A 16,088-nucleotide genomic window follows, 5' to 3' on the forward strand; every position below is an offset into this window, starting at 1 on the left:
GGTCATGGTGGTCATGAATTGGCAATCCAAACCTTGAGGAAAATCTGCCGAAACTTTTGAAATGCTTTGATCTTTTACCCTTTGTGTAGCTTAGAATTATGAATCTGTTTAACTGTTTAGTTGCCAACTGAGCCCTAAATTTGAATTTGTGTCCTTTCATTGGGAGGTTTAGAAAGCAGCAAGATTAAAGCCTGACTTAATTCACTGAAGAGAATCCAGATGCTGCTCTTTATTTTACGATTGTATATTCTAAATTGTGGAGCCTAGCGTTGTGTATAGGACCAGCTACAGAATTGGTGGGGCCCGATGCAAAATGAAAATGAGAGGCCTCTTGTTAACAAATTAATTATCTCATGGTAGCTCTAAAAATATTAAAACAAGCACAGGTCTCTATGATTACACAGGTTGCCACTCATGAAGCTGACCTTGGGACTGTGTGTGTGTGTGTCTTTGAGCGTCCTTGTATATACAGCATTTGAGCTCAGTGCAGTGGCATTGCAACCTGTGGATTGTTTATCTGCTTTCACTAGTAAGACTGTATGTATAAAACTTCCTCTCTCCCCCAAAAAGTTAATCATGCAGACTTCTTTCCTATAGATTTGGATTGCCTCTAGTCATGAATGAGTATTCCAGGAAGGGAAATAGATAATTGAAATCTGTGGAAGTAGCTTGTTTGTGGTGGGAGGAAAATCAAGGACATATTGTTAATGAGTTTTCACTTACTTTTACTGCACACCTGTAATGCCTAGTTTGGTGGCTTAGAGAATATGGAGTGTTTCTGGGCTTTCTTATAAGGCAGAGGCTCCATACAAGGTTGCTGATGATTGTTCTAAATTCCCATTGTTTTCTTGGCTTTTCTCCCTTGGTTTATGTGTCGTCTGGAAACTGATTTGTAGTTGGTGAGGTAACATACGTGGAGCTCTTAATGGACGCTGAAGGAAAGTCAAGGGTAAGTGTCTGAGAGAATTTCTTCTGTGGATTTACTACATGACAAATGTAATTGTATGGTGGCGTGGACTCGAATGAAATCAGGAAGGCAGTGAGTGCTCATGTTATAGTAGCTATGTTTGATTTTGCCAACACTCCAGTTGGGTGGGAGGGGGTTTGCAAATGGGAGTCCTGTCCCGCTTTTCCAAATGGCTGGCCAAAGAGCTTTTTGGTATTCTGTTTGGATGCCCAATTTGGATAACTGGGGACCAATAGCAGCATTGTCTCTTTGTTAACAGAGGAATTGGCTGTGTGTGAATTATGCATGGAATTTTAGCGGTGGTATAATTAATGTAAAACGTGTGTTCTTGTCTAGAAAATGTTATTCTTGGTTGTTTGCTGAATTTGAAAGTTGTGTGAACCAAAGATTCCGAAAAGTTGCCTTTGTGCCAGTAAATTGTAAACCAAATACTATAAACCTGAACGTTCCAAATTGGCCTAGTTTAATGAGAACATAAACTATTTTCTGTTGTGCAATAGAATGGCTTAGAATAATCAAAAGGACGGGCTTAATTTATGGAAGGGACGGATTTAGTAGGAGTATGATAAGGAATTGATTGAGTATAGAGGGAAGCAGATCTAAAGTTTGTGTGATTTCTTGGAGAACCTGAATTTAGGTCTGCTCATTATAACTTCAGCAACTATAGTGCAATGCTGGTAATGTGTAGGAAAAGGAAATATTAAGGAGTTTTTAATAAGGAAGGCTAATAGGCAAGGCATTTCTGTCAGCTTCCCCTTAGACAGGTTAATTAAAAAAAAACTAACTTTGTTACATAAATCATATTTTAAAATTTGTCTATAACTGTCATTGATATTTACTATTTCTTTTTTTTTTTCTTCGCCTTTCCTTGCTCTTCTGATTGATCTGTGGCTTCATCCAAAGGGATGTGCGTAAGTATTGTCTAGTTACTTATTGGCATTAGATCCTTCCAAGTTGTAGGACTGGTTTCACTAATTTCCTTTTGACTCTTTGTAGCGTTGTTGAATTCAAGATGGAAGAGAGTATGAAAAAAGCTGCTGAAGTTCTAAACAAGCATAGTCTGAGTGGAAGACCACTGAAAGTCAAAGAAGTAAGCTCTTCCCTTTTCCTTTCTTTCTTTGTGCTGGGCATGGAACCCAGGGCCCGGTGGCTTGCTAGGCAAGTGCTCTACCACTTGAGCTACAAACATCTCCAGCCAAAAGTAAGCTCTTGATAAGCTGTGGATACCATGTGTAATTTTTGAGTGTCCTGTTTAGAGTGAGAAAACAAGAGTAGTCCTTGACTGCATGTTATAGTGCAGACCAACTTGTTGTTTTAATAAAGAGAGTTAATCACAGCTTCAGCCATCACTCTTATAAGAACTTTGGAATAGCAGCCAAGCAGATCCCAAGTGGCCTAAGCTGACTGCTTTCCTTTGGTGGGGTTGTCTTGGGAACACTCCAACTTAGTCTTGTTTTTTTAATTGGGCTCGTGTAAGAGACTATTACATCTGTGTAAGAGATTATTACATCTATCAGTCTGAATGCTGTTATACAGCATTCTTTTTTTTTTTTTTAAAGAGCGAGAGAGAGATAAAGAGAATTTTAATATTTTATTTTTTAGTTATCGGCAGACACAACATCTTTTTGTTTGTACATGGTGCTGAGGATCGAACCCGGGCCACACGCATGCCAGGCGAGCGCACTACCGCTTGAGCCACATCCCCAGCCCTATACAGCATTCTTCTCCTGCTTCTCCTTTTTTTTCTTCTTTTCCATGTATGGCACCAGAGGTGGAACCCAGGGCCTTGTGCATACTAGGCAGGTGCACTACCACTAAGCAATACCCCTAAATTGCCCTTTCTTTTCTGGTTTTTCTTTTTTCCTTTTTATTTTCGTTTTTCTTTATTTCTTTGTTAGGGATTGAACCCAGGGTTGCTTTACCACTGAGCTACATCCTAGTTTTTCTTCTTTCTTTTTCTTTTTTTTTTGAGACAGGACTCAGTTTCTCAGGCTGGCCTTCAACTTGAAAGCCTCCTGCCTCAGGCTCCCACGTAGCTGGGATTACAGGTGTGCACCACCACACCTGGCTCCCTTTCTTCTTTTTCTTTTCCCTTTTTTTCTTTTTTAAAGTGAGCTTCTCATCATTCAAATCCTCTTTCGTGTCTTACTTTACTAAATATCTTTCTTTTTTCCTCTAGGAAGAGGTATAGTTCGTTGGTGATTAAATCACCCCATGACTTCTTTTTGTCTCTTGGGAAGGAGGAGCAATATATTAAGAACTTAGGGAGGAAAGCATGGTTGGGTTTTTTTAAGGTCCTTTGTGTGTTGATGGTGGAACATAACACAAAGAGTTAAAAAACTGTGTCCATATCAATGCTTCATAAATCTGTTCTGGGTGCTATTAATATGGTTTAAACTTTACATACTGAAGTTCATCGCCTAAAGCACTTGAGAAGGTGGGGCATCTGGGGATATAGAACTGTACTTTTCAAACTTTTTTTGGGAAAAAAAATCATTGATAGATTTTGCAGAAATTACACAAACCCCAAGGAATTAATTAGTAAGAGTCAATCATACTAAGCCCATGAAGATCTTCCTGCAGTCTGGAAGTTCTGCATCAGGTCAGCTAATCATGTAATTTCTGTCTTTTGTTTTTTATTTAGTTAATTTGAAAGCAGTATTTTCAGTACTGAATTTTGTGCCTTTCTTCCTCTCTTGTTTCCTTAGCTGGAACACTTTATTTAGTTCATTTTAATTTCTTGTTAGTAGGTTTGAGAAATGAATTCCAGCAGCTTTTTAATCTCTTTTGGCAGTCTCAGTTATGGTGCAATTGTCAATGGTTCTAATCGTCACTGGGTTGGTTCAGTGTAACACTTCTGTGCTTGTTTCAGGATCCTGATGGTGAACATGCCAGGAGAGCAATGCAAAAGGTGATGGCTACGACTGGTGGGATGGGTATGGGACCAGGTGGCCCAGGAATGATTAATATCCCACCCAGTATCCTAAATAATCCTAACATCCCAAATGAGATTATCCATGCATTACAGGCTGGAAGACTTGGAAGCACAGTATTTGTAGCAAATGTAAGTATATGCATATGTTATCTAGAGTAAAAAGTGTGCAGAATTTTATGAACTCAATCTTCTTACTTTATTTAAAAACCAGTGTTGGGGGTTGGACTTTGTACCTTAGTGACCATTGTGTTAAGTCACCAGCTGGACCATGGTCCCATTGGGGCTGAGCTTGCTTAAGTTTGCATGTGTTTACAAAAGTGGCAGCTGGGTCTGCATTCTTGTTGGGTTTCCTTTGTGCAGTTTCAGTGCAGGGAAGGAGTGAGCCGAAACAGTATACTAACACCTGCCTCTTTGTGTCATGTCTAGGGTGAACAGTGATACCTTTGTCATCTGCAAGGAAAAATATTAGAAAAAAGTGGATTGTGGGCAGTGGTCAGCCTTTCTGGGGGGAGGGTTAATGTTCAGAAAATAAATGTTACTTTGGAAAGTATGAGGGAACTTAGGCTATTCCTCCCAAGAAAAGAGATAAGTAAATAACATAGTTAAGGCCAAGCTTTGTAATCCTGTTTGAAAAATGACCAATGCAATCTATTAGTTTTTGTGATATTGTCGGATGCTTGTTTCCAACTAAAACATTTCTCATTCATGTAATAAAAAATGTTCCTTTTTAAGATGTTTATATTGAGGTTTTAACTACCCCCTTCTCTTGATTAGCTGGATTATAAAGTTGGCTGGAAGAAACTGAAGGAAGTTTTTAGTATGGCTGGTGTGGTGGTTCGAGCAGACATTCTGGAGGATAAAGATGGGAAAAGTCGTGGAATAGGCACTGTGACATTTGAACAGTCCATCGAAGCTGTACAAGCTATATGTATCCTTCTGCAGGAATTCAACTTATGGTGAACAGGGTGGCCACAGCACTGTTAGGCAGTAAATTATAGTTTTGTATAAAGAAGAGATAACTGTGTTCATATTTTTCTGTATAACTAGAGGGAATGTATTACTGTGAAATTTTGAAAGTTTTCAGGCTGAATTGGTTCCATAGTGTGTGGATAGAAGAGGAGGTTAGAATGTAAACTGTATCTGTGAATTTTTTTTTTTCTAATGTTTGCTTCTTAGAGGAATCTGGGTTTGAATGGAGATGCCCAGAAAATACACCTCTAGAGAGAAAATGGGGTTTCTATTTATACATAATGTGCTTATAGGACCTTGTCTCTCCAGTGGATAGGCATCATTTTGAAAGAGAAACTTCTTCTGGACTCTGTGCTCACCCTAGAGTTACATTTTTAAAAATCATGACGGTAAGTGCCACAGATGATTGCAGTCATTAAACTCAGGCAAGACTGTCACTGAGTATCTCACCCAAAAACCATGGTACTTCAGAAAGTTAGTTCATCTGGCCCATTGGATCCATATAGAAAACTGTGATGCGGCTGCTTACGAGGAACTTTGGTAAAAAGTGTAAGATTTTGAGTGAAGCTTCGTACCTAAGGAGTGAGGTGAAGCTTTAAATTCTTCTTCCCTCAAGCTTTCTTTGTTTCTCTTATGCTTACTGTAGAAGCAAATGCTGAAACATAATTAAGAATTGAAATTGCTTGTAAATTCACCACTTAGATCAGTAGCAGTGTAGTATTTTTTTCTTTTGTATTTCTCTTGTTGTGCAGTTTTACAATTGTAAGAAATAGCCTTAATTTTAACATCAGCTATGTTTAACGGCCAACTGCTCTTTGATAGACCAATGCACGTCAAAATGGTAAGTTAATAAAATCTTTCTCTAACAATATACTTATTTAAGTCTAGTGAAAATGTGGCATTGAGTATGCATACAATCCCTGTACTAAACAACAGATTAATTTAAATTAAACAGGGTATATAGTATGTTAAACACATTTATTACAGACAAAAACCCTTTGCTCATGCAGCTCTTGTTTCTGGGTTTTTCTTCTTTCCATAGTTGGCTGTTATTGGCATGTTCAGGAAGTCAGTTGAGTATGCTGAATGAGCAAATGATCATTTTCAAAGAATGGTTATATATGTGGATTCCTAGTTTTCAAAGTATAATGTTTGATTAACAGTGTATTTGTGAACATAATTGACTTTGATTCAGACACTTTTTTTTTTTTTTGAGAATTATAATATTTACTTTTTAGTTTTTGGCGGACACAACATCTTTGATTTGTATGTGGTGCTGAGGATCAAACCTGGGCCACATGCATGCCAGGCGAGCGCGCTACCGCTTGAGCCACATCCTCAGCCCTGATTCAGACAGCTTTTAAAGATCTGTTGGAGTATTTAAGTCCTAATAAACATTGGCCCTGCTGTGGCAGTGCCAAAGATAATAGTTTATTCAATCATGACCAGAATGTGCTGAGGGCAATCTAGTTTGAGACTCAATAGGAAGAAGATAAGGAACTGTAAAACAAAGTTTTAGTTTCTTTAAACGTTTACTTTAGTTTTTTGAATAGATAATGGATTCACAGACTCAAAGGTCAAAAGGCCTGAAAAGATTGTGTGAGAGTTTCACTTGTATTTCTTGCCCAGGGGCCTGGTCACCCCATCCCTACCTCTAATAATACACTTGTGTGTTTTTATCACACAAGGTGACAGGCATGCTCCCATGTGTCTTTCCACCCTTGCATAGTATTTCATGACATAAATAAACATACCATAATTTATTTAACCAGTTCTATGACAACACAAATTGTTTCCTCTTTTGCTGTTGTAAACAGTACTTCAGTATATACTGAGATATATTAATTTTTCTCTCTTTCAGGATGAAAGGGCCTTACCAAAGGGAGACTTTTTCCCTCCTGAACGTCCACAGCAACTTCCCCGTAAGTATTTCAGAAAACTATGCTATAATTACACTTGAACTTGTCAGGTTAGTCTGGAGCTCTCTTGACCAGTTCTTTTCTATAGATTTTTCAGAGTGAGATATGAGCAGAGAATTCACAACCTAAGAAGGGCTTGTTAGGATGATTTCTGTGGTAAGGCAGGCTGCCAAGATGTAAAAGACAAACATAGTGGGCATTTTGAAAGTATCCCGCGCAGAATCTGCAAAGGGAATGAAAGCCAGGTTGTACTGAGGGTCAAAATACATTGGTTGTATTTTGACCTAAAATACCATATGGCCCAGCAGTTGACTCAAAAAAGTCAGGATGTAACTTATTAGATGATAAATATGTAAGTGAAATATAGTAAATTTATATGTTGAAACATTTGCCATAAAAAGGAAGGGAATACTAATAAGAGCATGGATGAATTTTGATTGCATCTATTGGAAATGCATAGAACAGCAAATTCCATGAAGGCAAGAAGTATATTAGTGGTGCTGGGGCTGGGGAGGATTAAGTGAGGAGTGATTCTTACTGGGGATGGAGTTTCTTTTGGAGTGATGAAAATGTTTTGAAATTAAATAACAGCCATGGTTGCATAGCTCTGAATATGCCCCAAATCCTTGAATTCTATAGGTGTAAAGATAACCAACCATGTAATTTTTATGAAAAATAAAAAAGTAATTGGCTGTTTGCAACATCTAGGTGAAAATCTGTCTTGTGACAAGGAAGGCAAGTTGATTGGGTGTGGTTGAGTGGTGCTTATCAGCATGGTGTTCTAACAAGTGGGAGTCTGAACACTGACTATAGTGGGAGTGAGGGCCTGTGGCAGCATGAGATCTTGGGGAGTTGGTGGTACAGGCAGGGATAGCCTATGGCAAGAAGGTTGGTGGTAGGTATGAGATCTGTGTGCTATGCTAGGGAGGACATTAATCCCACAGGTGGGCAGAGGGCTGTCTGTCTAGAAGGAGAGTCGGTGAGCACTGCTGGTCTGCAGCAGTAGCTCTAGCCACAGTCCTTTCTGATGGAGATTGAATAGGAGCTTAAATAGAGCATCAGCTCTCAATAGTGGAACATAATACACTTTTGTGTGTGGGGTTGGGGGCTACTGGGAATTGAACCCAGAGACTGGCTACCACTGAGGTACATCCCCAACTATTTTTATTTTGAGACAGGGTCTCCCTAAATTGCTAAGGCAGGACTTGAACTTGGAGATCTTCCTGCCTCAGCCTCTTGAGTTGCTGCACCACTACAGCCAGCTAGAGGTAGATCTTGAGCAAAGTTGGTGGCTTAAAGAATAGGAGATTAGGACTGGGAATGTAGCTCTCTGATACTTGCCTAGGAGGCCCTTGGCTACCAAACACACACGCATAAAATATTACCAGTAAAGAATAGGCGATTAGGGTTGGGGGTATACTCGGTGGTAGTGTGCCGAGCATGTGTGAGGCCCTGAGTTCCGTCCCTAGTACCAAAAGTAAATAGGATATTGGCTTAATCTGTTGAAAGGCACCATTATTTAGAGAGGGACCACATTTCCGTGCCTCAACACACCCACGTCCAAGTAAATGATCACTTGCCGTGCTTCTGTTGACTTTTGTGCCTGGAGGAGGAGGAAGATGAACAGGCACATTGGGCCATAGGGAGCCCATTATTCCTGGCTCTTGGTCTCTAAGCACAGTTCAGATGGTCAGCTTCAAAGCCTAATTGCTTTGGGAATAAGTAAACTTGGTGATTTCTTGCTGCTGTTGCTATGCCATTAAAAACAAGGATGTTAATCAGATTAAATGCCTGGGAACTTGTGGAAGGTGCTTTTTTTTTTCCCCCTCAATCTCAGTTTAAGCCTCACACTGTGGTTATGCAGTGCATTATATAGGTATCAGTTCTTTTGACTGTTTCCATAGATCACTCTGTATTATTTGTGTCCTTGTTTGTGCTTGTGGGGCATGGAGCTGAGGGTAGATTAGATTGCATATCGAGTTGGAAGCTTAGTGGGCAGGGAGATAGGTTTCTTGAATATATTAGCCTCATTGTTATTAAACTATCCAGGTTCATAGTGTGGCGCAGTGTGTAAATTGGTTTTCTCATGAGAGTTCTTTGGGCTGCCAGGTCAGGAGGCAAGTGTTGGCACCAATATTTGTGCTCCTTGCCACCTGGTTTCTTGAGTTACTTTTTAAATTTAGTTTTTGGTATTGGGGATTGAACGTGGGGCACATGCATGCTGTATCACTGAGCTATATTCCTAGCCTTTTTATTTTATTTTGAGACAGTGCCTTGCTAAGTTGCCTAGATTGGTCTCAGACTTGTGGTCCTCCTTCCTCAGTCCCCAAGTAACTTGAGATTACAGGCGTACCCCACTGCACCTAGTTTGAGTCACTTTTTTTGATGAAACTTTTCTCAACTCATGGTGTAGGCAAACAAATAGCTGCTCAGGATTCTTACTGTATATTGTTAATTGCTCCTGGCAGCTTTGAAGTAAAATTGATTTTTTTTTAGCTGCTTTTGTCATGTAGTACACACCATATACTCCAGTCTGATCACATGTAAATAGCTATGTCTTAATAAAGGGCAGTACTTGCTAGTCATATTGGTGTACACTTGAAACACCAGCAATTCATGGAGCTGAGGCAGTAGGATCACAAATTCTAGGCCAGTGGTGGAGCATCCCTAGGTTCAGTTACCAGTACTGCAAAATAAAAGGGAGTGTACCAGTATTGAAATCTGAATCAAGTATTGGATTTGCTTGGGGTCAGGGGAGGGAACAGGTCAGCTATAACACATAGACTCTTGTCTTTGAGGGTCAAGTTCTGATAAGAAGGGTAATGTATGCTTCTGACTTTCTTTTTTCCTTCCAGATGGACTTGGTGGTATTGGCATGGGGTTAGGACCAGGAGGGCAGCCTATTGATGCCAATCACCTGAACAAAGGCATTGGAATGGGAAACATAGGGCCTGCAGGTGAGAATTACAGTGTACCTTGATTGAGGATTTGGGGAGGAAAGTTTAAATTATTGAAGTTAATTATTTGGATAAGTATTTCAAATGGAATAAAGATTTAATCAGGAAAAGATTCCCTCGTCGTTATATCTAAGCTTTATTTTAATATTTTGTAGTTATACATGGACACAATATCTTTATTTTATTAATTTTTATGTGGTGCTGAGGATCAAACCCAGTGCCTCACATGTGCAAGGCAGGCACTCAACCACTGAGCCACAACTCCAGCCCCTCTAAGCTTTGTTTTGATAAGTAATATTGATAAGCAGTGTTTTTTTTTTTAATGAGTTGACTCCTTTTTTAAAAAAAAAAAGCAATTTTAATTTTCATACCTTTTCCTTTTATCCTCATAATGACTTTCTGAGCTGAGATAGTTATGCCATTTGATAAAAGGAGGCAAGTCAGAGAGTTAATTGGTCTTGCCCAAGGTCACACTGTCAATGACAGACTGCATTTCTCCTGACAATGGGACCATAGCACTGCTTTCAAAGCCTGTTAAGTTTGATACCAAACCATCCTGGGCTCTCGCCTGATGTTGGAATGGCTTCTTCTAGAAGTAGGAACACTGAGAGATGCAAGAAGGTGTGGAGGGCTTCCCTGTATAACATAGCTGTCATGGGTCACAAGGAAGGATGAATGTTTATCCCCCCCCCCAAACACAATACCTTTATTTGTTATTTGTTTATGTGGTGCTGGGGGTCGAACCCAGTACTTCACACATGCTAGGCAAGCGCTCTACCACTGAGCCACAACTCCAGCACTGAACATTTATCTTTGTTCAAGAAGACAGGGAACAGCTAATGAATTGTAAAAGCTTGGACTTGTAGAATAAACTTTGTTGAATAGCATTTTTATTTTGGTACAAGGCATTTCTTTATGCTTTTAAGGAATATTTCATTTTTATAACCCCAGACTTCAGTTTTTCTTTTTTTCTTTTTTAAATTTAAATTGTGATACAGGTGCCTCATCACCATCATTTTTTGCATATCCCTGGTCTTTGTTCCAGAGTCAGCTCTGAAATAAACCTGAAATGTATGCTGAGCAGTCACAACCTGAAGTGACTCTGCCACCTAATCTACACATGTATATACATACTTCCTTGTCCGGCACTAAAAAACAGTGAATGCAGGAGGAAGCTTCAGTGTTCAGAAACTGTTTTAAGGATTTTACCTTTAACAGGGATTTTAGGAAAAGTTCACTTCTGTTCCATTAAATAAAATTCTAAAAAGTGAATGTTTCATAATCTGTGTCTGGTAATTATATTCCATATTTAATACTATCCAATTTGGTCATTTAATAAAACTGTGTAGAATTTTAACTGCCATAATGATTCTTTGGATAAAAGGCTTAGAAAATTTTGCTTGGGATATGATTTTTGGCAACTGAAATGGTAGGGTGTCTCCCCCCCCCCCCCGCCTTTTGACAAAAAATATTCATCATCAGAAATATTTTTGTTTATTGGTTTGGAATTTTGTGCTTTCTAAGTTTAAACACTACTGCTTTGACATAATTTTAGTTTGCATTGACTTTTTCTTTTTAAGGAATGGGAATGGAAGGCATAGGATTTGGAATAAATAAAATGGGAGGTAAGAAATTTAAAACGAAGTACAAATATAATTACTTTTAGGTATGGTTTTCCTCCCCCCCCCCCCCCCCGCCTTTTCTTTCTTGTCTTTTAAACCCTGCATGAAATTCTCACTTTGTTTCTAAAAGGTTTGAGTCTACAAATTACTTTTCTTAGCTGCCCATTATTTTCAGTGGTTATTGTTGGCTTTTGGTTCTGGCTTTCTCACTAGTAGCTCTGTGACCTTGGGCAACTCACTTCATCTCTCTGGACCTCTTTTTGCTTGTGTATTCATGAGGGGGTTGGATCAGGTTAGCTTTCTGAGGATGGTGATTTTTAAACAAGGGAACCAGTATTTTTTGTTTTTCAAAAGCCCTTTAACTTGGTAAGTTCTTGGCAGAGAATGCCTAAGGTGAAACGTGAAAAACCTTTCCCTTTCCCTGATCAGTCTTTTCAGTCTCCTTGGGATGGCACTGAAATGCAGATCTCTCTTGCAGGCATGGAGGGACCCTTTGGTGGTGGTATGGAAAACATGGGGCGATTTGGATCTGGGATGAACATGGGCCGAATAAATGGTAAGATTTATATATTTCTTCCTCCTTAACACCTGCCCTTTGCTGACTGAAGCTCTCAGGTGACCTTTAGGCTGCAGGCCCACTTTCAGTGACATCCCACTTCTGTTTTTCTGCTGAATCCCGTTGTCTTGAGATTGCCTTAAATATTTCAATAGGTAGACTTAGTTGGACTTAATAATAGGATTACTTTGTTTAGTCACTCTTAAATTGTCCCATGTTTCTAAGTCTTCTTAGTAATTATTCAGTAAAAATTTAGTAAAATTTTTAGTAAAAATTTAAAAACTTTCATTTTGCCTTTAGCACTGAAGCATGTAGACATCTGTGGTTGTGTTTTGCACACCTTAAAAATGGTCTCCAAGACAAAAGATTCTTTGAAGTTTTTGATCAAGTTCTTCTCAGGAGTGCTGGGATGGGTAGTTCTTGACAATTTGCCCTGATGATTCCATGTTGTGGACAGAGAGACACATTATAAAAACCATAGATTCCTTTAATTTATCATTTACATAACACAGATTCTCATTTGTTGTCATTCAGATTTTAGAGCCCTCCTCTTAACAGGAGTATAATGGTGATGATGATTATAATAATGTGTTCTAATAGTTCTTGCAAGAACCACATGACACGTGGCTACTGTTTTCCCCATTCATCAAAAACTGGGGCACAGAGAGTGGCTTGCCTAAGGTTATGTGGCTAGTAAATGCCAGGATATGAATGAACCCAGGCTGGCTCCAGAGCCTGGCTCTTCATCATGCCTCAATCCTGCCTTTTGGAACTGCCTCCAGCACAGCGTTATCTCTAGGGCTGAGAAACCAGAAGTCATTCTTTTGAAGCTGTCTCTATGCTGGTTTACTCTGTGATCCTCATTTGCTGGAAAGCTGCTTTTATACATAACATTTATTGGAAGGGAAAGTAACTGAGAATTTAGGTTTAAATGTTTGCTGGTCTGTGAAAATAGTAAAGAGCAAGTGTCTTTACTAGAGTAGACAGTCAAACTTGAAGGGAAGAGATATTCCTGATGAACAAACCAGACTACCCTTCTTCCAGAGCATAGGAAACTAAACTATGGGAAGGGTTTGCCTTCTTCTTGGGTGCCTTGTTTTAGAAGATGGTGGAAAATCATCACCAAGGACAGAGGTCTGTGTTTCCAGTGTGCTTTAAGGTTTGCCTGTTGTTTGTGTGTGGAGGATTTTAATAAAAAGTAAAAATCTGGAAAGTCCGATTTGATAAAATGTTGACTCAGAACCTATTAGTCATTAGAAATAAGTTTGTTTGTTGTTTTGGGGAGTGGAGTTGTACAGCTTTGAAGTTGATGAGAACAGGAGTAGGGACAGCCCTGGAACCTCTGCTGAGTTTGTGACTTAAGTCTTGTGTAAGCTAAGCTAGCAGGTGTAATCCATCAGTTAAGAATTCTGAGCCTGGTCATAAAAGATTCAAAGGATTCTGTGAGAACTAAAAATGGAGCCTGTGTTCTTAGACTTTGCCCTTAGATGTAGATATTTGGTGTCCTCCTTCTTTGTCCTCTGCAGTAGAGAATAGGGACTTCCTTATACTGGATTTGGGTTCTAAGATTTGGGTGAAATAGAACCTTTAGGTACTATGTCAAAGGAAAATTTAAAATCACACTGAAAAATTTAAAGCTGTTTTGAATTTAAATTGTTTAGTTGATGATGGTGATAATGCGTTTATTGTGGTTCCGGGTGTTGACATTAGACTGAATTATGGAACTTTTTCAGGGCCAGTGAATTAATATAGGTCTAATTTTGATAGAATGGCTCTGAAAAGTAAATGACTGTCAGTTATCAAATGTAGATGTTTAATGCAATATTTGACAATGAAATTCTCTCAAGTCCCCCTGCCCAATTTGCTCCCAAATTGAAGTTCTCACAGGATTCCCTGTCAGCATTTGGGAAGATAGTTTCCAAGGTCTTTGCCAATGCATCAAGACCTGCATATGACTTTTCCTTATCTGAGGAGGGGGATTGCAGCCTTCACAGGCTTATCAAAGGGGTTAAAGGAGAGCATCAGTTCCCCAATTATGATGCCATTTATGATTTCATTTTGGTTGTTCTTTTGAGCCACTTCTGCCCACCACCCTCAAACTTGCACGAGTGAGATAACATTTTGAGCAGATAGCACACCACTAATCTAGGGTTTTACTTTGAGCTTGTTTCAAACTATGCTTAAGTCAGGCTGGGCACGGTGGCACATACCTGTAATCTCAGCGGCTCAGGAAGCTGAGATAGGAGGATTAAGAGTTCAAAGCCAACCTCAGCAACAGTAAGGCACTGAGCAGCTCAGTGTGACTGTGTCTCTAAATAAAATACAAAATAGGGCTGGTGCCACTGAGTTCAATCCCCAGGACCAATAAAAAATGAAACAAACAAACAAAAACTATGCTAAAGTTGACCAATGCCAGAGGTCTTCTTACTTTATAATGCTGGTTTGAGCCTGCTTCCATATCTCTATAAAGTGCTGCTCCTTGAAAGGGTAGGAATGCGGGCTACTTATAAACATTTTTTTGTAGTTGTATAATAAAATGTGTCCTGTGTACCTAATACTTATAAAGAGTGAGATTGATAATACTAGATTATTGAAGGACCTTTCAGTATGGGAGGGAGACATGGTGTGATGCATTATGAATCTTGGATGAGATGACTGTACTTTAAAGAAATAGCTAATACTAGGAGTCACGAAAGGCTTTCTCAAGCATCTGTCAGTTGTGGTGGGCCATTTTCCCAGGAAAGATCAGCTTTTTTTTTAAAGGACATTAAAACATCAGAAGCACAGTGTGGTGGCATACATCTATAATCCCAGCAACTTTGGTGGCTCAGGTAGGAGGGTTGCAAGTTCAAAGCCAGCCTCAGCAACCTAGGGAGACCCTGTCTAAAAATAAAAAGTACTGGGAATGTACTTTAGTGAAAAAGCACCCTGATTTCAATCCCCCAAACACCCTCTGATCAAAAAGAAGAGAAGTTGTCCAAATCCTATTTTGTAGATGGGACCAGTGCACTAGTCAGTGGACAGATGTTATATGCATGCATATTTCTTTCTTCTGCTTGGGTGTACTTTTTTTTTTTTAAGTTGGACACAATATATTTATTTTATTTTTATGTGGTGTTGAGGATCGAACCCAGGGCCTTGCATAGCTTATACTAGGCAAGCGCTCTACCGCTGAGCCACAACCCCAGCTCCAAGGTGTCCTTTTTGTGTTATAGCAACCTTCCATCCACCCTCACTAGGCAGGTAATTCAGGAGCCAAGGTGGTTGTGAGGATTATTCAGTACAACAGTAGTTCCAGGCAGGGCATATGTTAAGTGCCCAGTAGGTGTTGTTACTGTTACCAGCAGAGTCCTCTTCCTTTAACTCTGTATGCACTGTAGGTGAACACTGCAGGTAACCTACTAATTATTGTGGTAGTATGTGGTGTACCTGTTGTGTGGTTGTAATAGACATTATAGATACATCCTTTTCTAGAATTTGTGACTTTGATTTTTTAAAGAATCAAGGGTGAATGATGGTTTCCTGTAGAATAGTTACATAGGTCAACTTGGTAGTGGCTGTTATGTTTATAATTCTTGTTTAGTTTTTAATGTCTGAAACATAATGTTTATTTCTGGAAAGGCCTAGGGTAAAATATATGTGAATGTGTATGTATATGTATATATTCCCCCCCTCCACACACACACACAGTTGGCGGGTGGTTTAGGTGGAGGATTTGAAAGAAACTTTGCCAGAAACAAGATGGGAATATCTCCAAGCTTTGGAGAGCAAATGGTTAGATCCTTGGCAGAGGGATGGTTAGGATGGCCCCGTGGATCCCCATGTGGGTGAAGTCCACTACCTGGACTGACAGGCTGCTGAGGCTCAGCCTGGTGTTGGGGCTTCTTTCTAAGGCAAAGTCTGCTGGCTTTCCTTAGGCTTTTAAAATAGTCATATGCTTATCAAGAGGATTAAAGGAGAGTGAGGGCTCCGTGGTGATTGACAATATGGGATTTCTGGTTAGGAATAGTAGCATTTTTCTAGTAGTCTTTCAAATGGCTTAAAAAATTTGGCATAAGGTTTTTGCATGTTTTGGGAATTAGAACTGCCTCATGCATCTCTTGCTATATAACTCTGTTAACACTTTCACTCTGGTAGAGTTTTGGAGGCTCTGCTAAGTGGAC

General features: G+C 39.4%; 1 protein-coding gene across 5 annotated transcripts in view; it reads left to right on the forward strand.

Moving 5' to 3' along the window:
• Hnrnpm (heterogeneous nuclear ribonucleoprotein M) overlaps positions 1–16,088 on the forward strand; it is a 42,336-nt gene that overhangs the window by 17,199 nt on the left and 9,049 nt on the right. For 2 of the 5 annotated variants that reach the window (XM_078035491.1, XM_078035501.1), the window contains exons 1-8: positions 1,854–1,878; positions 1,964–2,057; positions 3,840–4,031; positions 4,677–4,830; positions 5,663–5,712; positions 6,733–6,793; positions 9,646–9,747; positions 11,848–11,925. In XM_078035491.1, coding sequence (XP_077891617.1) covers positions 1,980–2,057; positions 3,840–4,031; positions 4,677–4,830; positions 5,663–5,712; positions 6,733–6,793; positions 9,646–9,747; positions 11,848–11,925 — 715 coding nt within the window. In that variant the 5' untranslated portion in view covers positions 1,854–1,878; positions 1,964–1,979. Of the gene's footprint in view, positions 1–896; positions 950–1,853; positions 1,879–1,963; positions 2,058–3,839; positions 4,032–4,676; positions 4,831–5,662; positions 5,713–6,732; positions 6,794–9,645; positions 9,748–11,327; positions 11,373–11,847; positions 11,926–16,088 lie in introns of those variants that run through there. The other 3 variants (XM_005332155.4, XM_005332153.4, XM_078035498.1) reach the window with 3 other exon arrangements.

The sequence above is a fragment of the Ictidomys tridecemlineatus genome, chromosome 2, assembly GCF_052094955.1.
Source record: "Ictidomys tridecemlineatus isolate mIctTri1 chromosome 2, mIctTri1.hap1, whole genome shotgun sequence".
Taxonomy (NCBI): domain Eukaryota; kingdom Metazoa; phylum Chordata; class Mammalia; order Rodentia; family Sciuridae; genus Ictidomys; species Ictidomys tridecemlineatus.